At 44.4% G+C, this 17,596-nt stretch overlaps 1 protein-coding gene across 1 annotated transcript in view; it reads left to right on the forward strand.

Annotated features, from left to right (window-relative positions):
* Positions 1 to 17,596, forward strand: part of MINDY4 (MINDY lysine 48 deubiquitinase 4) — a 135,371-nt gene that overhangs the window by 76,510 nt on the left and 41,265 nt on the right. Inside the window, exons 12-14 of the mRNA XM_069084589.1 lie at positions 8,913 to 9,014; positions 14,778 to 14,841; positions 14,933 to 14,998. Coding sequence (XP_068940690.1) covers positions 8,913 to 9,014; positions 14,778 to 14,841; positions 14,933 to 14,998 — 232 coding nt within the window. The remainder of the gene's footprint in view (positions 1 to 8,912; positions 9,015 to 14,777; positions 14,842 to 14,932; positions 14,999 to 17,596) is intronic.

Genomic DNA, 17,596 nt, shown 5'->3' on the forward strand with positions numbered 1-17,596 from the left:
TCTTATATCCTCCCCCATCCCCCCCTAAATTTCTAGTAGGGCAAGATGGATTTCTGTACCCCAGTGCCTGTATATCTCATTTCCCAGTTGCATGTAAAAAACATTTTTTTAACATTTGTTTTTAAAAGTTTGATTTCCAGATTCTTTCCCTTCTTCCCTCCTCACCCACCCCCACTGAGAAGACAAGGAATTCAATATAGGTTGTACATGTGTAGTTACGCAAAACCTTTCCATAGTAGTTACATTGTGAATTTGACCCTGCCCCTTTCCAAAAGTGCTTGCTTCTAACTACCCTCTCCCCTAATCTTCTCTCCCTTCTATCATTCCGCCTCTTATCCCCTTCCCCCTACTTTCCTGTAGGGTAAGATACCCAATTCAGTATATACATTATTCCCTCCTTAAGCCAAATTCAGTGGGAGTGAGGTTGACCCATTCCCTTTCACCTTCCTGATCTTCCCCTCCATTGTAAGTTTTCTCTTGCCTCTTTTATATGAGATAATTTACCCTATTCTATCTCTCCCTTTCTCCTTCTCCTTCTATTCCTCTCTCACCTCTTAATTTTTTATTTTTTTAGATATCATCCCTTCATATTCAACTGATCCTGTGCCCTCTATGTATACATGTACATATATATACACGCTCTCATATATATTTATACACACAAACACCCACCTATACATACATATATATGTATGTATACATATATACATATATATATTCCCTTCAACTGTCCTCATACTGAGAAAAGTCTCATAAGTTACAATTATTGTTTTTCCATGTAGGAATATAAATAGTTCAACTTTAATAAGTCCCTTATGATTTATTTTTCCTGTTTACCTTCTCATGCTTCTCTTCCTTGTATTTAAAAGCCAAATTTTCTGTTCAGCTCTGCTTTTTTCATCAAGAATATTTGAAAATCCTCTATTTCACTGAATGACCATATTTTCCCCTGAAGCATTATACTCAGTTTTGCTGGGTAGGTGATTCTTGGTTTTAATCCCAGCTTCTTTGACCTCCGGAATATCATATTCCAAGCCCTTCAATCCCTTAATGTAGAAGCTGCTAGATCTTGTGTTATCCTGATTGTGTTTCCACAATACTCAAATTCTTTTTCCTGATAGCTTGTAATATTTTCTCCTTGACTTGGGAATTCTGGAAATTGACTATGATATTTCTAGGAGTTTTCTTTTTGGGATCTTTTTCAAGAGGGGATTGGTGAATTCTTTAAATTTCTATTTTGCCCTCTGGTTCTAGAATATCAGGGCAGTTTTCCTTGAGAATTTCTTGAAGGGTGATTTCTAGGTTCTTTTTTTGATCATGGCTTTCAGGTAGTCCAGTAATTTTTAAATTATCTCTCCTGGATCTATTTTCCAGGTCAGTGGTTTTTCCAGTGAGATATTTCACATTACCTTCTATTTTTTCATTTGTTTGGATCTATTTTATAGTACCTTGATTTCTCATAAAATCATTGGCTTCCATTTGCCCTAATCTAATTTTGAAGGAGTTACTCTCTTTAGTGGATTTTTGAAATTCCTTTTCCATCTGGCCAGTTCAACTTTTTAAGGCATTCTTCTCCTCTTTGACTTTTTGGGCCTCTTTTGCCATTTGAGTTAGTCTATTTTTTAAGGTGTTATTTTCTTCAGTCAGGCTGTTGACTCACTTTTCTTGATTTTCTTGCATCATTCTCATTTCTCTTCCCAGTTTTTCCTCCACTTCTCTTACTTGATTTTCAAAATCCTTCTTGATCTCCTCCATGGCCTGTACCAGTTAATATTTTTCTTGGAAACTTTTGATGCAGGAGTTTTGACTTGTTGACTTCTTCTGGTTCCATGTTTTGATCTTCTTTGTCCCCCAGAAAAGATAACATGGTCTGATTGTGCTTCCTCTGTTTGCTTATCTTGCCAACCAATTACTTGACTTATGAGCTCTTTTGCCAGGGTAGAACTCTGCTTCCAGAGTGGAGAGAGCTGTGTCCCAGATTTCTGGGTTTTGCGCAGTTGTGTCAGAGCTATGAGGAGGGTGCCCTCTCTACAGCCCCCACAAGTTCCGGCGCACTGGCGTTCCTCACCCCAGGACCACCACTCTGACCCAGATCCAAGCAGGTCAGAGCAAGAGCAGTTACCCTCCAAATCATCACTTGATCCCCCTAGATCTGCAGGCCAGGAGCTCCAGAGCCAGCCACCACACCTCTGCCACTTCCCACCCCTGGGGCAGGAGGTGAACTGCGCTCTTCCATCACCCAGTTCCAGCAGAGTTCCCTACTGACCTTTGACTTTCTGTTTGCCGTTTGTGGATTGAGAAGTCTGGAAACTGCCGCAGCTGCTGGTGATTCACTCTCCTGATCAGGCCCCCCATCCCCACCGATCCTGTGCAGCTCCCCCGGTACAGTGCTCAGCTCTCAGCTCCGTGCGATAGATTCTTCCTGTCAGCCTGCCAGGCTGCCTTCAGTAGAAGATCTGTTTCTCTCTGTTCATTTTGGCTCCGCCCCACCCCCAGCAGGCTTTTTTTATAGGCATGTGTGACCCAGTGTGACTTGTTGTATGAAGACCTGGTTAATTGTTCTTGTCTAAAAGTCTGACTCTGGGGCTCCTTTTGCCTCTCCTGCTAAGGAAAATACTGTCCCCTCTCCAGAGGATCCATTTTAGGAATTCCATAATGCAAACTCCTAGCCCTCAGCGCCTGTAGGCCCATACACAGTAGGGCTCTGATAGATGTTTACAGAATGAGTGCTGGCTGTAAAACAGGACCCAACTTTTTTTTGATAAGTTAATTTATTTTTGGTTTTCAGCATTCACTTCTATGAGTTTTAAATTTTCTCCCCCTCCCTCCTCTCCCCCCTCTCCAGGATGGCCTGCAGTCTGATATAGGTTTTACAAATACGTTAAATGTTTTCCTGTTGTAATAGAAGAATTAGAATGAGTGGGAGGAACAATGAGAAAGAAGAAAACAAACAAAAAAAGAAAACAGTCTGCTTCTCTGGCTGTGGATACCACCACATCACGAGTCCTTTGGAATTGTTCTAGGTCCTTGCACTGCTGAGAAGGGTTAAGTCTGTCAAAGTCCGTCATCTCAGACTGTGGCTGTTACCAGTACAGTGTCTGCTCCCCTCACTCTGCATCAGTTCGTATGAGTCTTTCCCGGTTTTTCTGAAGTCTGCCTGTTCCTCATTTCTTATAGCACAATAGTATTCCATTCCATTCATATGCCACAACTTGTTCAGCCATTCCCCAATGGATGGGCATCCCCTCAACTTCCACTTCTTGGTGCACAAAAAGAGCTGCTACAAATATTTTTGTACATGTGGGAACACAGCTTTTTAAAAAGTCAGTTTGTTTGTAGTTTTGGAGGAGCACAGGAGTCTAACAAAGCCACCTGCATCTAGATTTGTTGGAGGAAGGAGATGTGCACATGCACATTTGTTCTCAGTGATGGCTGTTTCAGAGGCTTGCCTAGCCTAGGCCATCGGCAGGTGTGTGTGTGTGTGTGTGTCTGTGTGTGTGTGTGTTTGTGTGTGTGTCTCTCTGTGTGTGTGTGTCTGTGTGTGTCCGAGAGGTCAGGGGAGCATGGCATCCCCACTTAGTTTATTTATCCTTTTCACCAGGAAAGGATTCTGTGTGAGGAGAGGGTGAGGACAGGATGGTGGCCTCCAGGGAATTCATGCTGAAATAAAGGATTCTTGGCATAGAAGATATTTTTGCTTTTGCAGGAATGTCTGGCTTTATCAAGGCTAATTCCATCAGGGCAGAACCTTTTCTTGATGAGAAAGGAACCAGACAAATGAACAGTCATGTGTATTTTTCCACTGGCTGAAGCAAAACAGGGGGCTCATTGAACAGCGTACGCTTTTAAAAGGACATGTTCTAGATGGTGGCACTACCATACAAGAGAGGTGAATATGAAAGTGGGCCACGGCTCTCTTATCTGTTCAGTCAGTCAGGAGCTTTTGGTTTTTTGGTAATTTAAAAAAAATTCACACTTAATTACAAAGTGAAAAAAGATAAAATAATATTGCCGTGCACTCTTAACTTTGTTTTTTTCCCGTCCCCCCTAAAGAAGGCTGCAGTTAAGTGTGGGAACACACGCACACACACTCACACATGCTTGTAAGACTACGATGCTTATTTCCTCCCGTCATCTGTTTCCTCTTGAGCTGGGTACCATCTTCCTCCATAAGTCCAAGTCTTTCTGTGTTTTCCTACATCAGCCTGCTCATCATTTCCGACATCGCAGCAATATTCCTTTCTGGGCTCAAACAGCATCTTTCTTCATAAAATCTTTAAGATAAGTTTAGGTTTTCTGACAGTGAGAATGTCTCGATTGCTCCACGTTACTCTTAAAACGGTCCTGTATGTTCTCTTGGCTCTGTTCCTTTCACTCTATTTTTTCATGGAGGTCTCTCCATGCTTTTCTAAAGTCATTGAACTCATCAGTTCTTACCGCAGAGTGATATTCCGTCATGAACACACACCACAGTTTGTTCAATCATTTATTTCTTTAGGTCTTGCTGGGTCAAGCCATGTCAGCATGCATTTTTTAGGCACCCAGCACGAGGGGCCAAATGAGTCAGTCCCTGCTTTTGCTGTTAAAGGGGCTTTTATTCTACCAGGGAATTGTACAGTGCTTATAGTTAAACACTGGATATAGGAAAAAATACGTGGTGATCTATCTTTTACAGGGATTGGGAGGAGATGCTGATGACAAAGGAAATCATAGAAGGCTGAGGCCTCTGCCTCACCCCAATCCCATAAAGTGTTGCACTGGAGCTGAACATTGGACGCTTGGGGGACAGCTGTGGGAAGGGTAGAGGGTGTTTCCAGAGAACAGTAACAGTCAGGTTTGTCCAGAGCATTGAGAGTGTGAAGGGAGTGTGGCGTAGTCGGCCTGGAAGCATGGGCTCATGCCAGGTGGTGAAGGACCTTAGGGCCCAAGAGAGCTGCCAAATGACATGGGTTTTGGGGATAAGCTCGCAGTGAACGAAAAAAGCGTAAAGAAAGCTGGGGGTTTCTCTCTGTCTTTCTGCCAGACTCTGTCCTACTTTTGTTGAGGATGAGCCAGAGATCAGAAAGAAAAAGAATGGCAGCAGCACTTTGGGGGGTGCGTGGACAGTGGGATAGTGGGTGATGAAAGAGAGCGTGGCTCAGCTCTGTCACGGAGAGCAGCCTTTGGACTGAAAGGAATGGAACAAAAACTGTTTAGCTGTAGGTGCAACCAAGTTTACCTGGCCTCCGTTCACACTTCCCAGGGAAGAAAAGAGAGCAGCTTCTTTTGAGGGAGGGTGAGCAGATATGTGCAAAAGCAAGCAGTGACCACAGCCTCTGCTGTTTTGTCCCTGGGAGGCGGTGCCACACACACCGATAGATCTTGGGGGGACTGTGCATTGGCCCACCTGGTTTTGAAACGTGGCTTGGAACTCTGCCAAGAAAATGACAGAAATCTGATCCGTGCTCTCCGATGTAGGTCAGGGATAACAAGAAAGGTCTCCCATCCCAGTCGTGTGCACAGCAGCACTTTTGTAGGAGCAAGCTCCAGCAGGCTGTCCAGGCCTCCTTCCTCAGGCTCTCTCGAACTTACCCATTCAAGCTAACCTTCTGAAACAGATGTGTGGGTCCCCATGGATAAAGCTAGGAAGAGAGAGTAGATCACAAGTCCCTCCTGTCTGGTAGGACTCCACGTATGTAGTCTCTGCAGCTAATGATCTGGCTTCAGGAAGCTATCCTAAATTACATCAAGTCAAATCAAGCCAGCAAGCATTTATTAAATGCTTACTATGTGCCTGGCACTGTGCTGGGTGCTGGGAATGTGAAGAAAGGTAAAAGACAGTTGCTACTCTCCAGAAGCTCCTAACCTGATGGGGGAGACAGTGTACAGGCAGTCATCTACAGACAGGGTAGAGATGGAGTGAAATGGAGATCAACCTAGAGAGGAGGCAGGAAGATTAAGGAGGACTGGGCTGAAGTCCTCATTGCACTAAAGCTAAAGGCCCAAACTCTGCTTCATGTAGAAGCTGGGACTTTAGCTGGGTCTTGCCACTTTGACCTTCATCTAGACCCTTTGAGGCTTAGTTCAGAATTTTAAAATGTAAAAGAATAATTTACATGCAGTATTTCACAAGCTTATTGTACTTTTAGCTCAGAATGAATTCTCTGTCAGCATAGCATTATTATTTTTATTTTTAATAATATTTTGTTTTTCCCAGTTACATGTAAAATTACATGTAAAAACAATTGAACTTTTTTTTAAGTTTTGAGTTCAAAATTCTATCCCTCTTCTCACCCATCTATCAGACAGTAAGCAGTCAGATATAGCTTATATGTGTGCAGTCATGTAAAACATTTCCATATTAGTCATTTTGTATAAGAAAACTGGAACAAAGAAAAAGAAAGTGGAAAATAGTATGCTTCAGTTTGTATTTAGACATCAGTTCTTTTTCTAGAGTCAGCATTTTTTATTGTGAGTCTTGGGATTGTCTTTGATCCTTGCATTGCTCAGAATAGCCAGGTTACTCAGATCTTCACTGAACAGTACTGCCGCTACTGTGAGTGATGTTACACTGGTTCTGCTCACTTCACTTGGCATCAGCTCATGTAAGTCTGTCTGGGTTTTTCTGCAGTCACCCTGCTTGTCATTTCTTACAACACAGTAATGTTCCCTCACAGTCATGTGCCCAGTTTAACCATCCCCCAACTGATGGGCATCCCCTCCATTTCCAGTTCTTGCCATCACAAAAAAGAATTGCTATAAATATAAAACATGTCATAAAATATAAGATATGTATTTTTGTACAAATAGGTTTATAAACTTATTTTATAAAAATATCTTTGGGATATAGGTCTAGCAGTGGTATTGCTGAGTCAAAGGTGTGTACATATTTATAGTTTTTGGACATAGTTCCAGTTTTCTCTCCAGAATGGTTAGATCAGTTCACAACTCCACCAACAATACATGTGTCCCAGTTTTCCCACATCCCCTCCAACATTTTCCTTTTTTGTTATATTAGCTGATCTGAGAGGTATGAGATGATGCCTTGGAGTTTTAATTCACATTTCTCAGTCAATAATGATTTAGAGCATTTTTTCATATGACTGTAGATGACTTTGATTCCTGTATCTGAAAATTGCCTGTTCTTATCCTTTAACCATTTATCGGTTGGAGAATAACTTGTATTATAAATTTGACTCATTTTTCTATATATTTGAGAAAGGAGGCCTTTGTCAGAGATACTTACTATAAAATCCCCACCCCCCAGTTTTCTGCTTTACTTCTGATTTAGTCAACTTCGTTTTGTTTGTGCAAAAACTTAAATCTTATCTAATCTAAATTTTCTATTTTATAGTAATCTCTATATCTTAATCCTAAGTTCTTCCCTTCCCTATGAATCTGACAGGTAAACTATTGCATACTCTCCTTATTTGTTTACGGTATCACTGTGTCTAAATCATGTACCCATTTTGATCTTTTCTTGGTATGTGATGTGAGATGTTGGTCTCTTTAGTTTCTGCCATATTGTTTTCCAGTTTTTGTCAAATAATGAGCTTTTCTCTCAAAAACTTGGATCTTTGGATTTATCAAACTCATGATTACTCTGGTCATTTACTACAATGTATCGTATACCTAATCTATTCCACTATTCCATCACTCTGTTTCTACACCAGTACCAGATTGTTTTGATAATTACCTCTTTACTTTGAAATGTGGTATAGCAAGGCCATCTTCCTTCACATTTTTTTTCATTAATTCTCTTGATATCCTTGACGTTTTGGTCTTCCAGATGAATTTTGTTATTATTTTTTCTAGTTCTACAGAATAATTTTTGGTAGTTTAGATCAGTATGGCATTGAATAAATAGATTGATTTAGGTAGAATTGTCATTTTTATTATATTGACTCTACCCGTGAGCAACTTTTTTTCCAGTTGTTTAGATCAGACTTTATTTGTGTGAAAAGTATTTTGTGATTGTGTTCACATAGTTTCTGGGTTTGTCATGGCCAGTAGACTCCCAAGTATTTTATATTGTCTATAGTTCCTTTAAAAGGAACTTCTCTTTCTATTTCTTACTGCTGAATTTTGTTATTAATACATAGAGATGCTGATGATTTATGTATGTTTATTTGTATCCTGCGACTTTGCCAAACTTGTTAATTATTTCAACTGGTTTTTCAGTTGATTCTCTAGGACTTTCTAACTATCATCATATCATCTGCAAAGAGTGATGGCTTTGTTTCTTCATTCCCTATTCTAATTCCTTTCATTTCTTTTTCTTTTCACTATGGCTGGCATTTCTAGTACAATACTGAATAATAGTGATGATAATGGGCATCCTTACTTCATCCCTGATTTTACTGGGAAGGCTTCTAGCTTATCCTCATTACAGATAACCGCATATTATTTTTTAACATCATGTGAGAAAAACAAAGAAATGACTGTAGCCCCCAGGGCACTGTTGGATGGACCACTCTAGACAAGGTACTGAGATTCCTCACATCTGAGAAACGGTGCTCTTCTCCAGGAACACGCAGCGCCAGGATTTCTGAACCCTCTCTTTGTGGGTCGCTGGTTCTCTGTGTGCTCCTGTGCTTACAGAGGTGCCTGCATTCTGTGCAGGCATGTGATGATGAGTAATGAAGGAGACATAAAAGAAAGTTGTCCATTGTGTCAGGGTCCAAAAGAAATCTCATTTCCAGCCTCCACTCTTTGTCCTGTCTGCATGAGTTTCTTTGTGCTGACTCACGGCAGGTGGTTTCTCATACCCGAATACTGCCACAACCTTTGATGGACAGTGGGTTGGGCTCAAAGCCTTGTGACAGAGGGAGTGTCATCATTTTTCAAGTGTTTTTCTATTTTTAATCATTTTTCATGTGTTTCAGAATTTATTTCACCTCTCCACAAAGTCTGCTTTTCTTTTCTCTCTTTAGGGAGCTACAGCCTTCAGACACCTATCGGACCAATTGCCTCATCATGGCCATGGCAGACATTCTGTGGCGGGCAGGTGGAGAGGAAAAGGCAGTCGTTACATTGTAAGTTGCTAACAAGGAATTTCTCTTTTTTCAAGTTGTTCACATCTGTACAAAGTCAAGAAAGTGGAACCCCAAACAAAGCTGTCACTTGGAATTTTGGCTGCCAGGGCAAGTGATGTGAGTCAAGGTCCTCCAGCCAGCTCTGAGTGCACGATGAGACAGGGGAACAAGAATCGGGATTTTCTAAGTCCAGTCAAGCAGAAGGCGAAAAGAATGTATGTAGGGCTTACATGGAAGCAGTGGTGGTGATGACGGGGAGGAGGAGAGTGCTGTGGGGCTTCCATAATCTAGCGACAAGTCTCCCGACTTTGTGTGCCTTTTCTCTTTCCACTGGCTGACCCCTGCTTCCCCCCCTGCGCGTCTTTCTATGGGCGACTGATCTTGTTTTGTTGTGTATTTTTTCCTTCCTTCCTTCCTTCCTTCCTTCCTTCCTTCCTTCCTTCCTTCCTTCCTTCCTTCCTTCCTTCCTTCCTTCCTTCCTTCCTTCCTTCCTTCCTTCCTTCCTTCCTTCCTTTCCTCCCTCCCTCCCTCCCTCCCTCCCTCCCTCCTTCCTTCCTTCCTTCCTTCCTTCTTTCTTTCCCTCCTTCCCTCCCTCTCTCCCTCCCTCTTTCCTTCCTTCCTTCTCTTTCACTTATTCATATATCTGAAACACTTAACCAGTATCAGAGAAATTCGATACAAAGATTTCCCTCCCATATATCTGTTTTGTTTTGCAATTGCCTCTTTGGTTTGTTTAGTTAAAAATGCATCTCCTACCTATAGCCTTGAAAAGTATATGGTCTCTCCTTTTTTTCAATAGTGTAATCTTTGATTTTAAGATCACATCCTTTTAGAAGGTATTGTGAAATATGGTGTAAAGCAGGGATGGGGAATCTGCAGCCTCGAGGCTGCATGTAGCCTTCTAGGTCCTAAAGTGTAACCCTTTTGCCTGAATCCAAACTTGTTCAGTGCAGGTTTCCCACCACTAGTGTAAAGTTAATATAAGCTTAATTTCTGCCAGAGTGTGTTTGTTTCTTATCTGGGGGGAGTTCTGTTCTAAGTAGCTTAAGTTTTCTGGATTGTTGAGTTCCGTTGTTTCTCATTCTCCTTCGTCTCATCTCCTCTACTGATCTGCCTCTCTCCGTCCCTCCCTCCTTTCCTTTCTTCAGATGCCGCTTTATAGAATACTTTTAACTCTGTGCCTGCTCTTTGTGCCCCTTGCTACTCTAGGCCTTTTTTACAAATGAGTTTTGTTACTGTCTTACCAGGTTCTCTTAGTATGTACCTTTGAGACTTTGATTGAATAGCAGTAAAATTGTAAATTAGGTCTAGTAGTACTTTCGTTTTGCTATGTTGGCATAGTCCAGCCATGAGCACTGAATATTTCTCTAGCTATTTAAGCTATTCTTTATTTCTTTTGAAGGAGAACTTTATATTTGAATTTGTGCATGTTTTTTGTGTGCTTTGGTAGATTAATTAATTCCCTGCATTTTTTCTGTTCTTAATTTGCAGTTGCCTTTCTGAATACAGCAATTTTTGTTCTGGAATGTAATTTGTTTTCCTGGTATATTCCTTATTTTTTACATTCATGTGTACAAACATCATATCTTCATATTAGACTTTCCAGCATTCTGTTCAAGTTTGATGATTTTCTTATTCTTTTGTTTGATATCTCACGTTCTATCGATGGGGTATCGAAATCTGTCCTCATCACAATTGACTCTTCAGTTGTTAATTTCCTTTCTTATGTGATCAGGTGTGGAGTCCTTCAGTGTTTACATTCCCTCATAGCCAGCGGTGCAGACGTGTATCTGTGGTATGATTTCCTTGCTTGTTTCTTAGAGTGAATTCTTATTTGAACTCCCCTCTGGTAGATATTATTGCTGTCCCTGGAGTGTGAGGAGATAGCAGAAGGGTGGTTAGTCCACCCCACCATCTGCAGGGATGACTGTCTCTGGGCATTAGGTCAGTTTCCTGTAGACACTATATCAAGAAGTGGTTTTCCATCCATTCGACAATGTTTTTTTTTTCTTTTGAGGGGAGATTGTAATGCCAAGCAAAGGCAACTTCCCAAGGTTCAAAATACCAGCACAGCTGCTCTCCATTTTATTCAGTGACAAATTAAGAACAGAGAAAATCAAAATATAGCATCATTCAAAATACAGCATTCACCAAGTGTAATTCAATAATTCCCAAGTACTACTCCACCCCTGGACATTATAATTCATTTAGTCAATCCCAAAGACCCTCTTGTAAGTACTACTCCACCCCTAGGCTGTACATTCATTTAGTCAGTCACAAAGCACAAAAACGTCAAAAGTTCCCCACCCTTGGATCACAACTATATAGGCCATCTATGCCAGAGTTACAACAAGCATACGCACAGCATTTAATACCCAAAGAGAGGTCTTTTCTTCATCTTGACCCAAGGCAGGTTCTCAGCAATATTTGTTCCTGGGGAGACAAAGCTTAGCAAGGCCACAAGATATATTGCCAGTGTCCTCATTAATTCATTCTCTGTCTGCAGAACAGTCCTAGGACCCCTGAAAACATTAGCAAAACCCTCTTCCAGGATTTCTGTAAACATACAACAAGAAAATCCTTCTTCAGGGCTTCTGAACCAACAGCAAGGTTCCACGACCTCTGCAACAACAGCATTGGCCTTCACCAGTGGACGAATCTGGCAAAACAACATCAAAAGAGACAAAGTACCAGCATAGCAGCCATGTCTCCTCAGTCCTTGGCAGCTCTCAAAAGTCCTGGGCAGTTCAAACTGGCCCTCAGCAATCCTCTCCATTTCTTTGCCTCCACGATGCTGCTTCCAAAAAATTCTTCTGCCTCACTCTCTGCTTGTGTCTCTCTAAATTCACATCACCAGCTCCTCCCAGTTCAGCCCTCTCTTTTCATGTCAACAAGTCCATCCCACAAGTGGGATTCACAAGCTCTGGGTTTTAACACAATCAATCCGAAAACCAAGCCAATACAGGGGGACCTTTAAATTCCATTATTCTACTATTATAGAGATTTAGTCAGTTACTTTTTGAAATTCTTCAGTATTTCAGGATGTCCATAATCTCATCAATGTGGGTATTTTCTTGTATGGTATAGATTGCAAACTCATTCATCTTTTTATCCTGTGAAGCTCTTATTGGCCAGGGGGTGCCATAGTGCACAGCATGCCAGGCCAGGAGTCAGGATCCCAGAGTTCTGATCAGCCTGGGATGCTTACTAGCTGGGAGACCCTGGGCAAGTCACTTTACTACTGCCTGCCTCAGTTTCCTCAGTTGCAAAATGGGGATAATAATAGTGCCTCCCTCGCAGGATTGCTGTGAAGATCCTATGAGGTCATATTTGTAGAGTGCTCAGCGCAGGGCCTGGCATGCTCTAGGTGCCATAGAATGCTTACTCCATCGTCCCCTCGTTCCCTTTCCCTGCCCCAAAGTGAATCTTGTTGAAGGCTTCCCCTTGCATTCCAAGGCCCTTCCTTCATCAAGCCGTATCAGTGCTCTGCCAAATGAGGAGGATGGAATGGGTCCCCCTTAAGTTCTTTGCCCTCCCAGCCCTCACTTGAGTCGAGTTACAGATTCACCCTCCTTTTCCAGGTCAACCTCTCTTGGGTGGTATCTGAGTGTGAATCATCATACAGGGAGTTCCCTGCATGTCACCTGCTGTGGCCTAGTCAGGCCCACCCTGTACTTCTCTGTCACCCATGGGGGAAGATTCCTTGGCGACAGAGGCACTCTGTGATTTAGAGCCAAGCTCCAGGTCATTGAAAGGGCCGCCTGATCTCTGAAATGAAGCCTCATGGGCTCTCTTCCTTCTTACAATATAGAGATGCCAAGGGGATCTTGGCCTGGGGAAGATAGGTAGGCTCCTGCTGCCTTCATCAGTTTGGAATTTGAAAGGCTCTTGCTCCTCCATGACCTAGCCAGCTCTTTCCCTGAGATCCCTTCTGGTGTCCAGACTAACTGTCCATTTCCCATTTCTGTAATCGAGATGCACTCTGCCATCCTGCTTCATGTGGTCACCACTCACTGACGCACAACTCCGTGTTTTTCAGCTCCCCTATCAAGTCCTGCCTTGTGGTCCTTGTACCTCTTCCTGTGCCTTGTAGCCCCAGCCCATTTCCTGGCCTCACTGTGACCAGGCCCTCAATTCCCCAGTTCTTTCCCAGGCCATCAGTGCATGTCCTCCCTTCCCTATCTTGACCCCTTGGAGAGTCACTTCAGCCCTGCCCTATGTAGCAGCAAGCACCCCAAGTGTCCTCAGGGTTTGCAGCTACCACAGGTTCTTGGATTTGCTTTGTTAAAGGAAAGCAACTCAAAATGGGTTAACAAGCTTACTTTAATCAGTCAGACATATATCGTTTACCTTGTTCAGGAGAAAAGGTCAGCACCCTGAACCTCAAAGTATACAGGCATAATTATCAAGACAGAAACAGATCAAGTAGACAGATTTCCAAACTGTCCAACCATTACATCCATACCCAGTCAACATCTGGGTTTCCACATTCTGGGTTTTTCAAAGCCGGGGGACTCTCAACAACGGCTTCCTAAAATTCAGATCAAATCACAGAACACTTCTCAAAGTGAGTCCCAAAACAAAGCTACACATCAGGGCTTATATAGCCTTCTCCTGGCTCAGAGAATGTAACAACCTTATTGACCCACTGGCCAATCAAAAAGTATCTACTGAAAAACAAGCCTCCCTCCCCAGGCTTCTGGTGCACTTTAGCCTAGGGGCAGGGAAGATCTTTAAAATTTACATTCGCATTACACCCTGCTGTCCTCTCCTGAATCCCTAGCCCCCATCTCATATCACTGACCTCATCGTTGCTTCACTCTGTCCTTTGCTGACTCAGCTCTTGCTTAGGTGCTGCTGAGCAAAGGTGGAGAAAATGATGGACCCGCTGATTGAATCCAGCCCAGATATCTGTTCCACAGCCTCAGCCACTCTTGTACATGGCCTTAGTTAACTCACCCTCCCACAGGCCACAGTGGAGCTCCCAAAGCTTTGGATTTCCATCTCCTCCCCTATACTCGATGACCTCTGACACCCTGACTTCTGTGCAAAGGTGGCCTTTTTCCTGACCGAGGCAAACCCCTCCCCCATTCTGCTCCATCATCTCTCCCTGTCTCCTGGGTGCTTTCCTCCTGCCCATAAACATGCCCCTGTCGTTTCTTCACTGGATCTGTCTGTGCCCTCCAGCCCTGGCCCCGCATCTCAACTGCCTTTTGGGGCTGACGTCCTTGAGAAAGCGCCTACCATGGCTCCTTCTGCCTGCTTTTCTCTCACTTTGCAGTCTGACATCTGGCTTCATCATTCGGCCAAACTCCCATCTCCAAAATTACGCATGATGCCTTCGTGCCCCCCTGGGCTTTCTTCAAGGCTCTTCTTCCACAGGAAGCCTTCCTCGTGGCTCTGAGTCCCAGGGCTCTCTCTCCTGAGCCCCTCTCAGTCATCGAAGATGGTTGAGCTCCCTGAGGGCAGGGCCTGCCTTGCTTACCCTCCTGCTGGCACACAGTGGTACTTAATAGGTGCTGATTGATTCTGTCAGGGAATGGAAGGGTTGCTCCCCCTCAGTGTTTTCCAGTTGTCTTGTTAGTGATGTTTTTCTGATTTGGCCTAAGGCCTAAGTCTTCAAAGTGGGGGGGAAGCAGCAAAAAACTGCTCGCTGCATTCTTTTCTCTGTAACCAAATTATTTTATTTGTCTTCATTTTATTACATATGTGGCTTAGCCTTGGCTAAAGCAAAAGACTCCTGTGTCTGCTTCTCCTTCTTAGGGCCTCAGGAATGCAGCAGTTCAGTCCAGTAGGAAAGTACAAAGCGGATGGAGTCTTAGAGATGGTATGGTTTTCTGTAACATTCTAATGGTGGCATTTTACTGTATTGGGGGATGTGGGAAATTAAAAAAACCCCAAACCCTCTTCTCTTTCAGCTCATCCTGCACAAGGTGACCAAGTATGAAGATCTGGTCATTTTTCTTCAACAAAACATTCACCAGGTATGACAGTGTTTTATATAAGTACCATTTGATTTGTAATTAAGACTTTGACCTAAAAATAATTTCTGAGGTACCCTGACAAATCCCTTGCCCCATCCTGGCTGGAGGCTTCCTTGGGTCTTGACGGGAGAGGCCAACTCTGGCCAGGACTTGGGGCCTGGGACCAGGACCTGCAAGGGTCCCTTGCATCAGAGGGTTAGCGATGATACTAAAGCAGAGAGGCTCCTTGTGCGTCCTGGGAAAAGGGGAAGCTTGGGATGTGGCTGGAGCAGGGTGAGGGTGAGCTTGGCTCAGGGAAACCATAGGCTTGAGGGAGACTTGGAAGATGGGCAGGACACAGTCCCTCTCTTCAGGTGGTGAAGGGCACATGGGGAAGAGGACTTGGATTTTTCCCCAGTATCTTCCACGTATGGAAATTAGAGGGAGGCAGGTGATACCTCTAGAAGAAAGGTGTGAGGCGTGTGGCCGACACAGCCCGGCAGCACACCCAGCCAAGGTGTCCAGAGCCAGGTTTCAATCACAGTTGGGAGCTATTTAATGAAATAAATAAAAATGCAGTAGAGCATAGAGAATGTCGACATGTGGTCTTCTCAGTCAGCGTGTTGCCCGCAGGGATCCTGGCCTGTGGTTTGGGGCCACCCGTTTTCCATTTGACTTTGGCACCATTGCTTTAGAATTGCCTTGAGCTTCAAATACTAACTCTGGTTTGACCCTCAAGGCTTTCCATGACCTGGTCCCAGCCACCTTCCCAGCCTTGTTCTCTCCTCTCCAGCCAGACAGACCTTCTTCTGTCTTCATGCCTCTGCAGAGGCCTCTCTTTTTCCCCTCTGCCTTTTAGAAGCCCTCCCTTCCTTCACAACTCAGCCAGGCTGCCCCTTCCTCCATGAGGCCTTGCCCTCAGCTCCCCTCAAAAATTAACCTTGGATTTGATATTTATTTCCTTATGTGAATGAAGAGCCTTTATTAAATGCTTACTCTGGGTCATGCATTCCTGCACAGGGTACATGCTGTCTCCCCCCACCCCTCTGGTATGTAAAATTAAGGAACACTTGTATTTGGTCTCCGTACCTCCAGGGCTGGGCATGCTCACTTGTTGAGGGAGACAGTAACTGGGAGGTGAGAAGCTTCTTAGGAGTGCCAGGAAATGGAAGGTGAGGAGTGTGTGCATTCTGGGGAGTGGAAGTGACTTATGTAAAAGCATGGAGGTGGGAGATGGAATTCTGAGTTCAAAGCAGCAAGTTGACCATTTGGTCTAGAATGTGGAGGGCAGGATGAGCAGTAATGGACATCAGCCCTGGAAAGGCCCAGTGGCTGCAGCCACCTGTTCAGAGCTTTAAAGGGCCAGCCTAGGAGACTTGGTTTATCCCAGAGGCAATAGAAGATCTGACTTCCTGCTGGGGCGGAGAGTGGCTGGGGAGGGCCCTTGTGCTGTTAAGACTATCAGTCTGGCAGCCAGGTGAAGTATAGAGGCCCATTGAAGAAGCTGTGGCCCACGTGAGAGGGGTGAGTGGGGCAGGGAAAGGCCTGGCTGCTGAGTGGACCTCAGGTGACTGGAAGGAATTGGGGTGCCTTTGGGGGAGAAGAGAAGTTGGATTTTTACTTGCTGGGTCAGGGATGGGGGATGGGGGGGAGGCCAGGGGAGGCTATTTAGATCTGGGGGAATCATCTTCCTTGTTGAGCTCCTGGGAACAGAGGTCATCACTGAGAGGGAAGAGAAGGAGCTGGTTATGACTCTGACCTTGCCCAGGTGGGCAGCAGAGAAGGGGCAAGCACGGGATGGAGGGGCTGGCCTGGAGGCGCTAGGACATGGACTCAGCTGCTGCTCCTTTAGAGCCCATGGCCTTCAGCTCTTGTCTGGGATGTCTTCAGTGTCCCCTTACACTTGCCCCCTGAGGTAAAGTAGAGAACCAGCTTTTATTAAACACTTAGGGTTTTCCAGGCCCTCTGCCAAGTGCTGCAAATACAGATACAAGCAAGAAAGAAGTCCCTGCCCTCAAGGAGCTTCCGTTCTGACCCGGCAAGATAATGCCCAGAGGAGTCGGAAAGGAGGCGGGGCTGGTCTGGAAGTCCAGCCTAGAGCTGGTACAGAAACATTGCAGGGGTGCACAGAGTCCCCAAGTCCTGAGGGCCATTCCAGGAGGCGACTGACAGCAGCAGAGGTGTGACTTTGAAGTCAGGGCCTGAGCAGGAGGGGAAGGAAGGCTGGCTTAGGCCCTGCACAAGATGGTGACTCCAGGAAGAACTCGCCACCTTGGGACACCAGGCCTAGGGTCTGCTCTCGGGTCTTTGAGAAGCTCAGCGTGGCGTGTGGACTTGGTCACATCATTTAGGCCACAAATTTGCTCTCTAGGGAAGAGACACATTGGAGACTGGGGAGTGGGCAGTGGGATCCAGGGTAGATCCTTGCTTCTTCATGATCTCATGGAAGGAGCTCTGAACTCAGAGTCTGGAAATGTTGGCTCTGTTTCTGGGTTCTGTACTGACTGACTGTGAGCTAAGACTGCTCAATAACCCTGAACCAAGTGTGGGCCTCAGTTCCCTCATCTGTCAGATAAACTTGGAGGGCTCCATGGACTGGCTGGACAGTGTATGTGAATA

The sequence above is a fragment of the Petaurus breviceps genome, unplaced genomic scaffold (assembly GCF_028583685.1).
Source record: "Petaurus breviceps papuanus isolate PSGF00001 unplaced genomic scaffold, PetGlider_PUasm1.0 174, whole genome shotgun sequence".
In the NCBI taxonomy this organism is placed as follows: domain Eukaryota; kingdom Metazoa; phylum Chordata; class Mammalia; order Diprotodontia; family Petauridae; genus Petaurus; species Petaurus breviceps.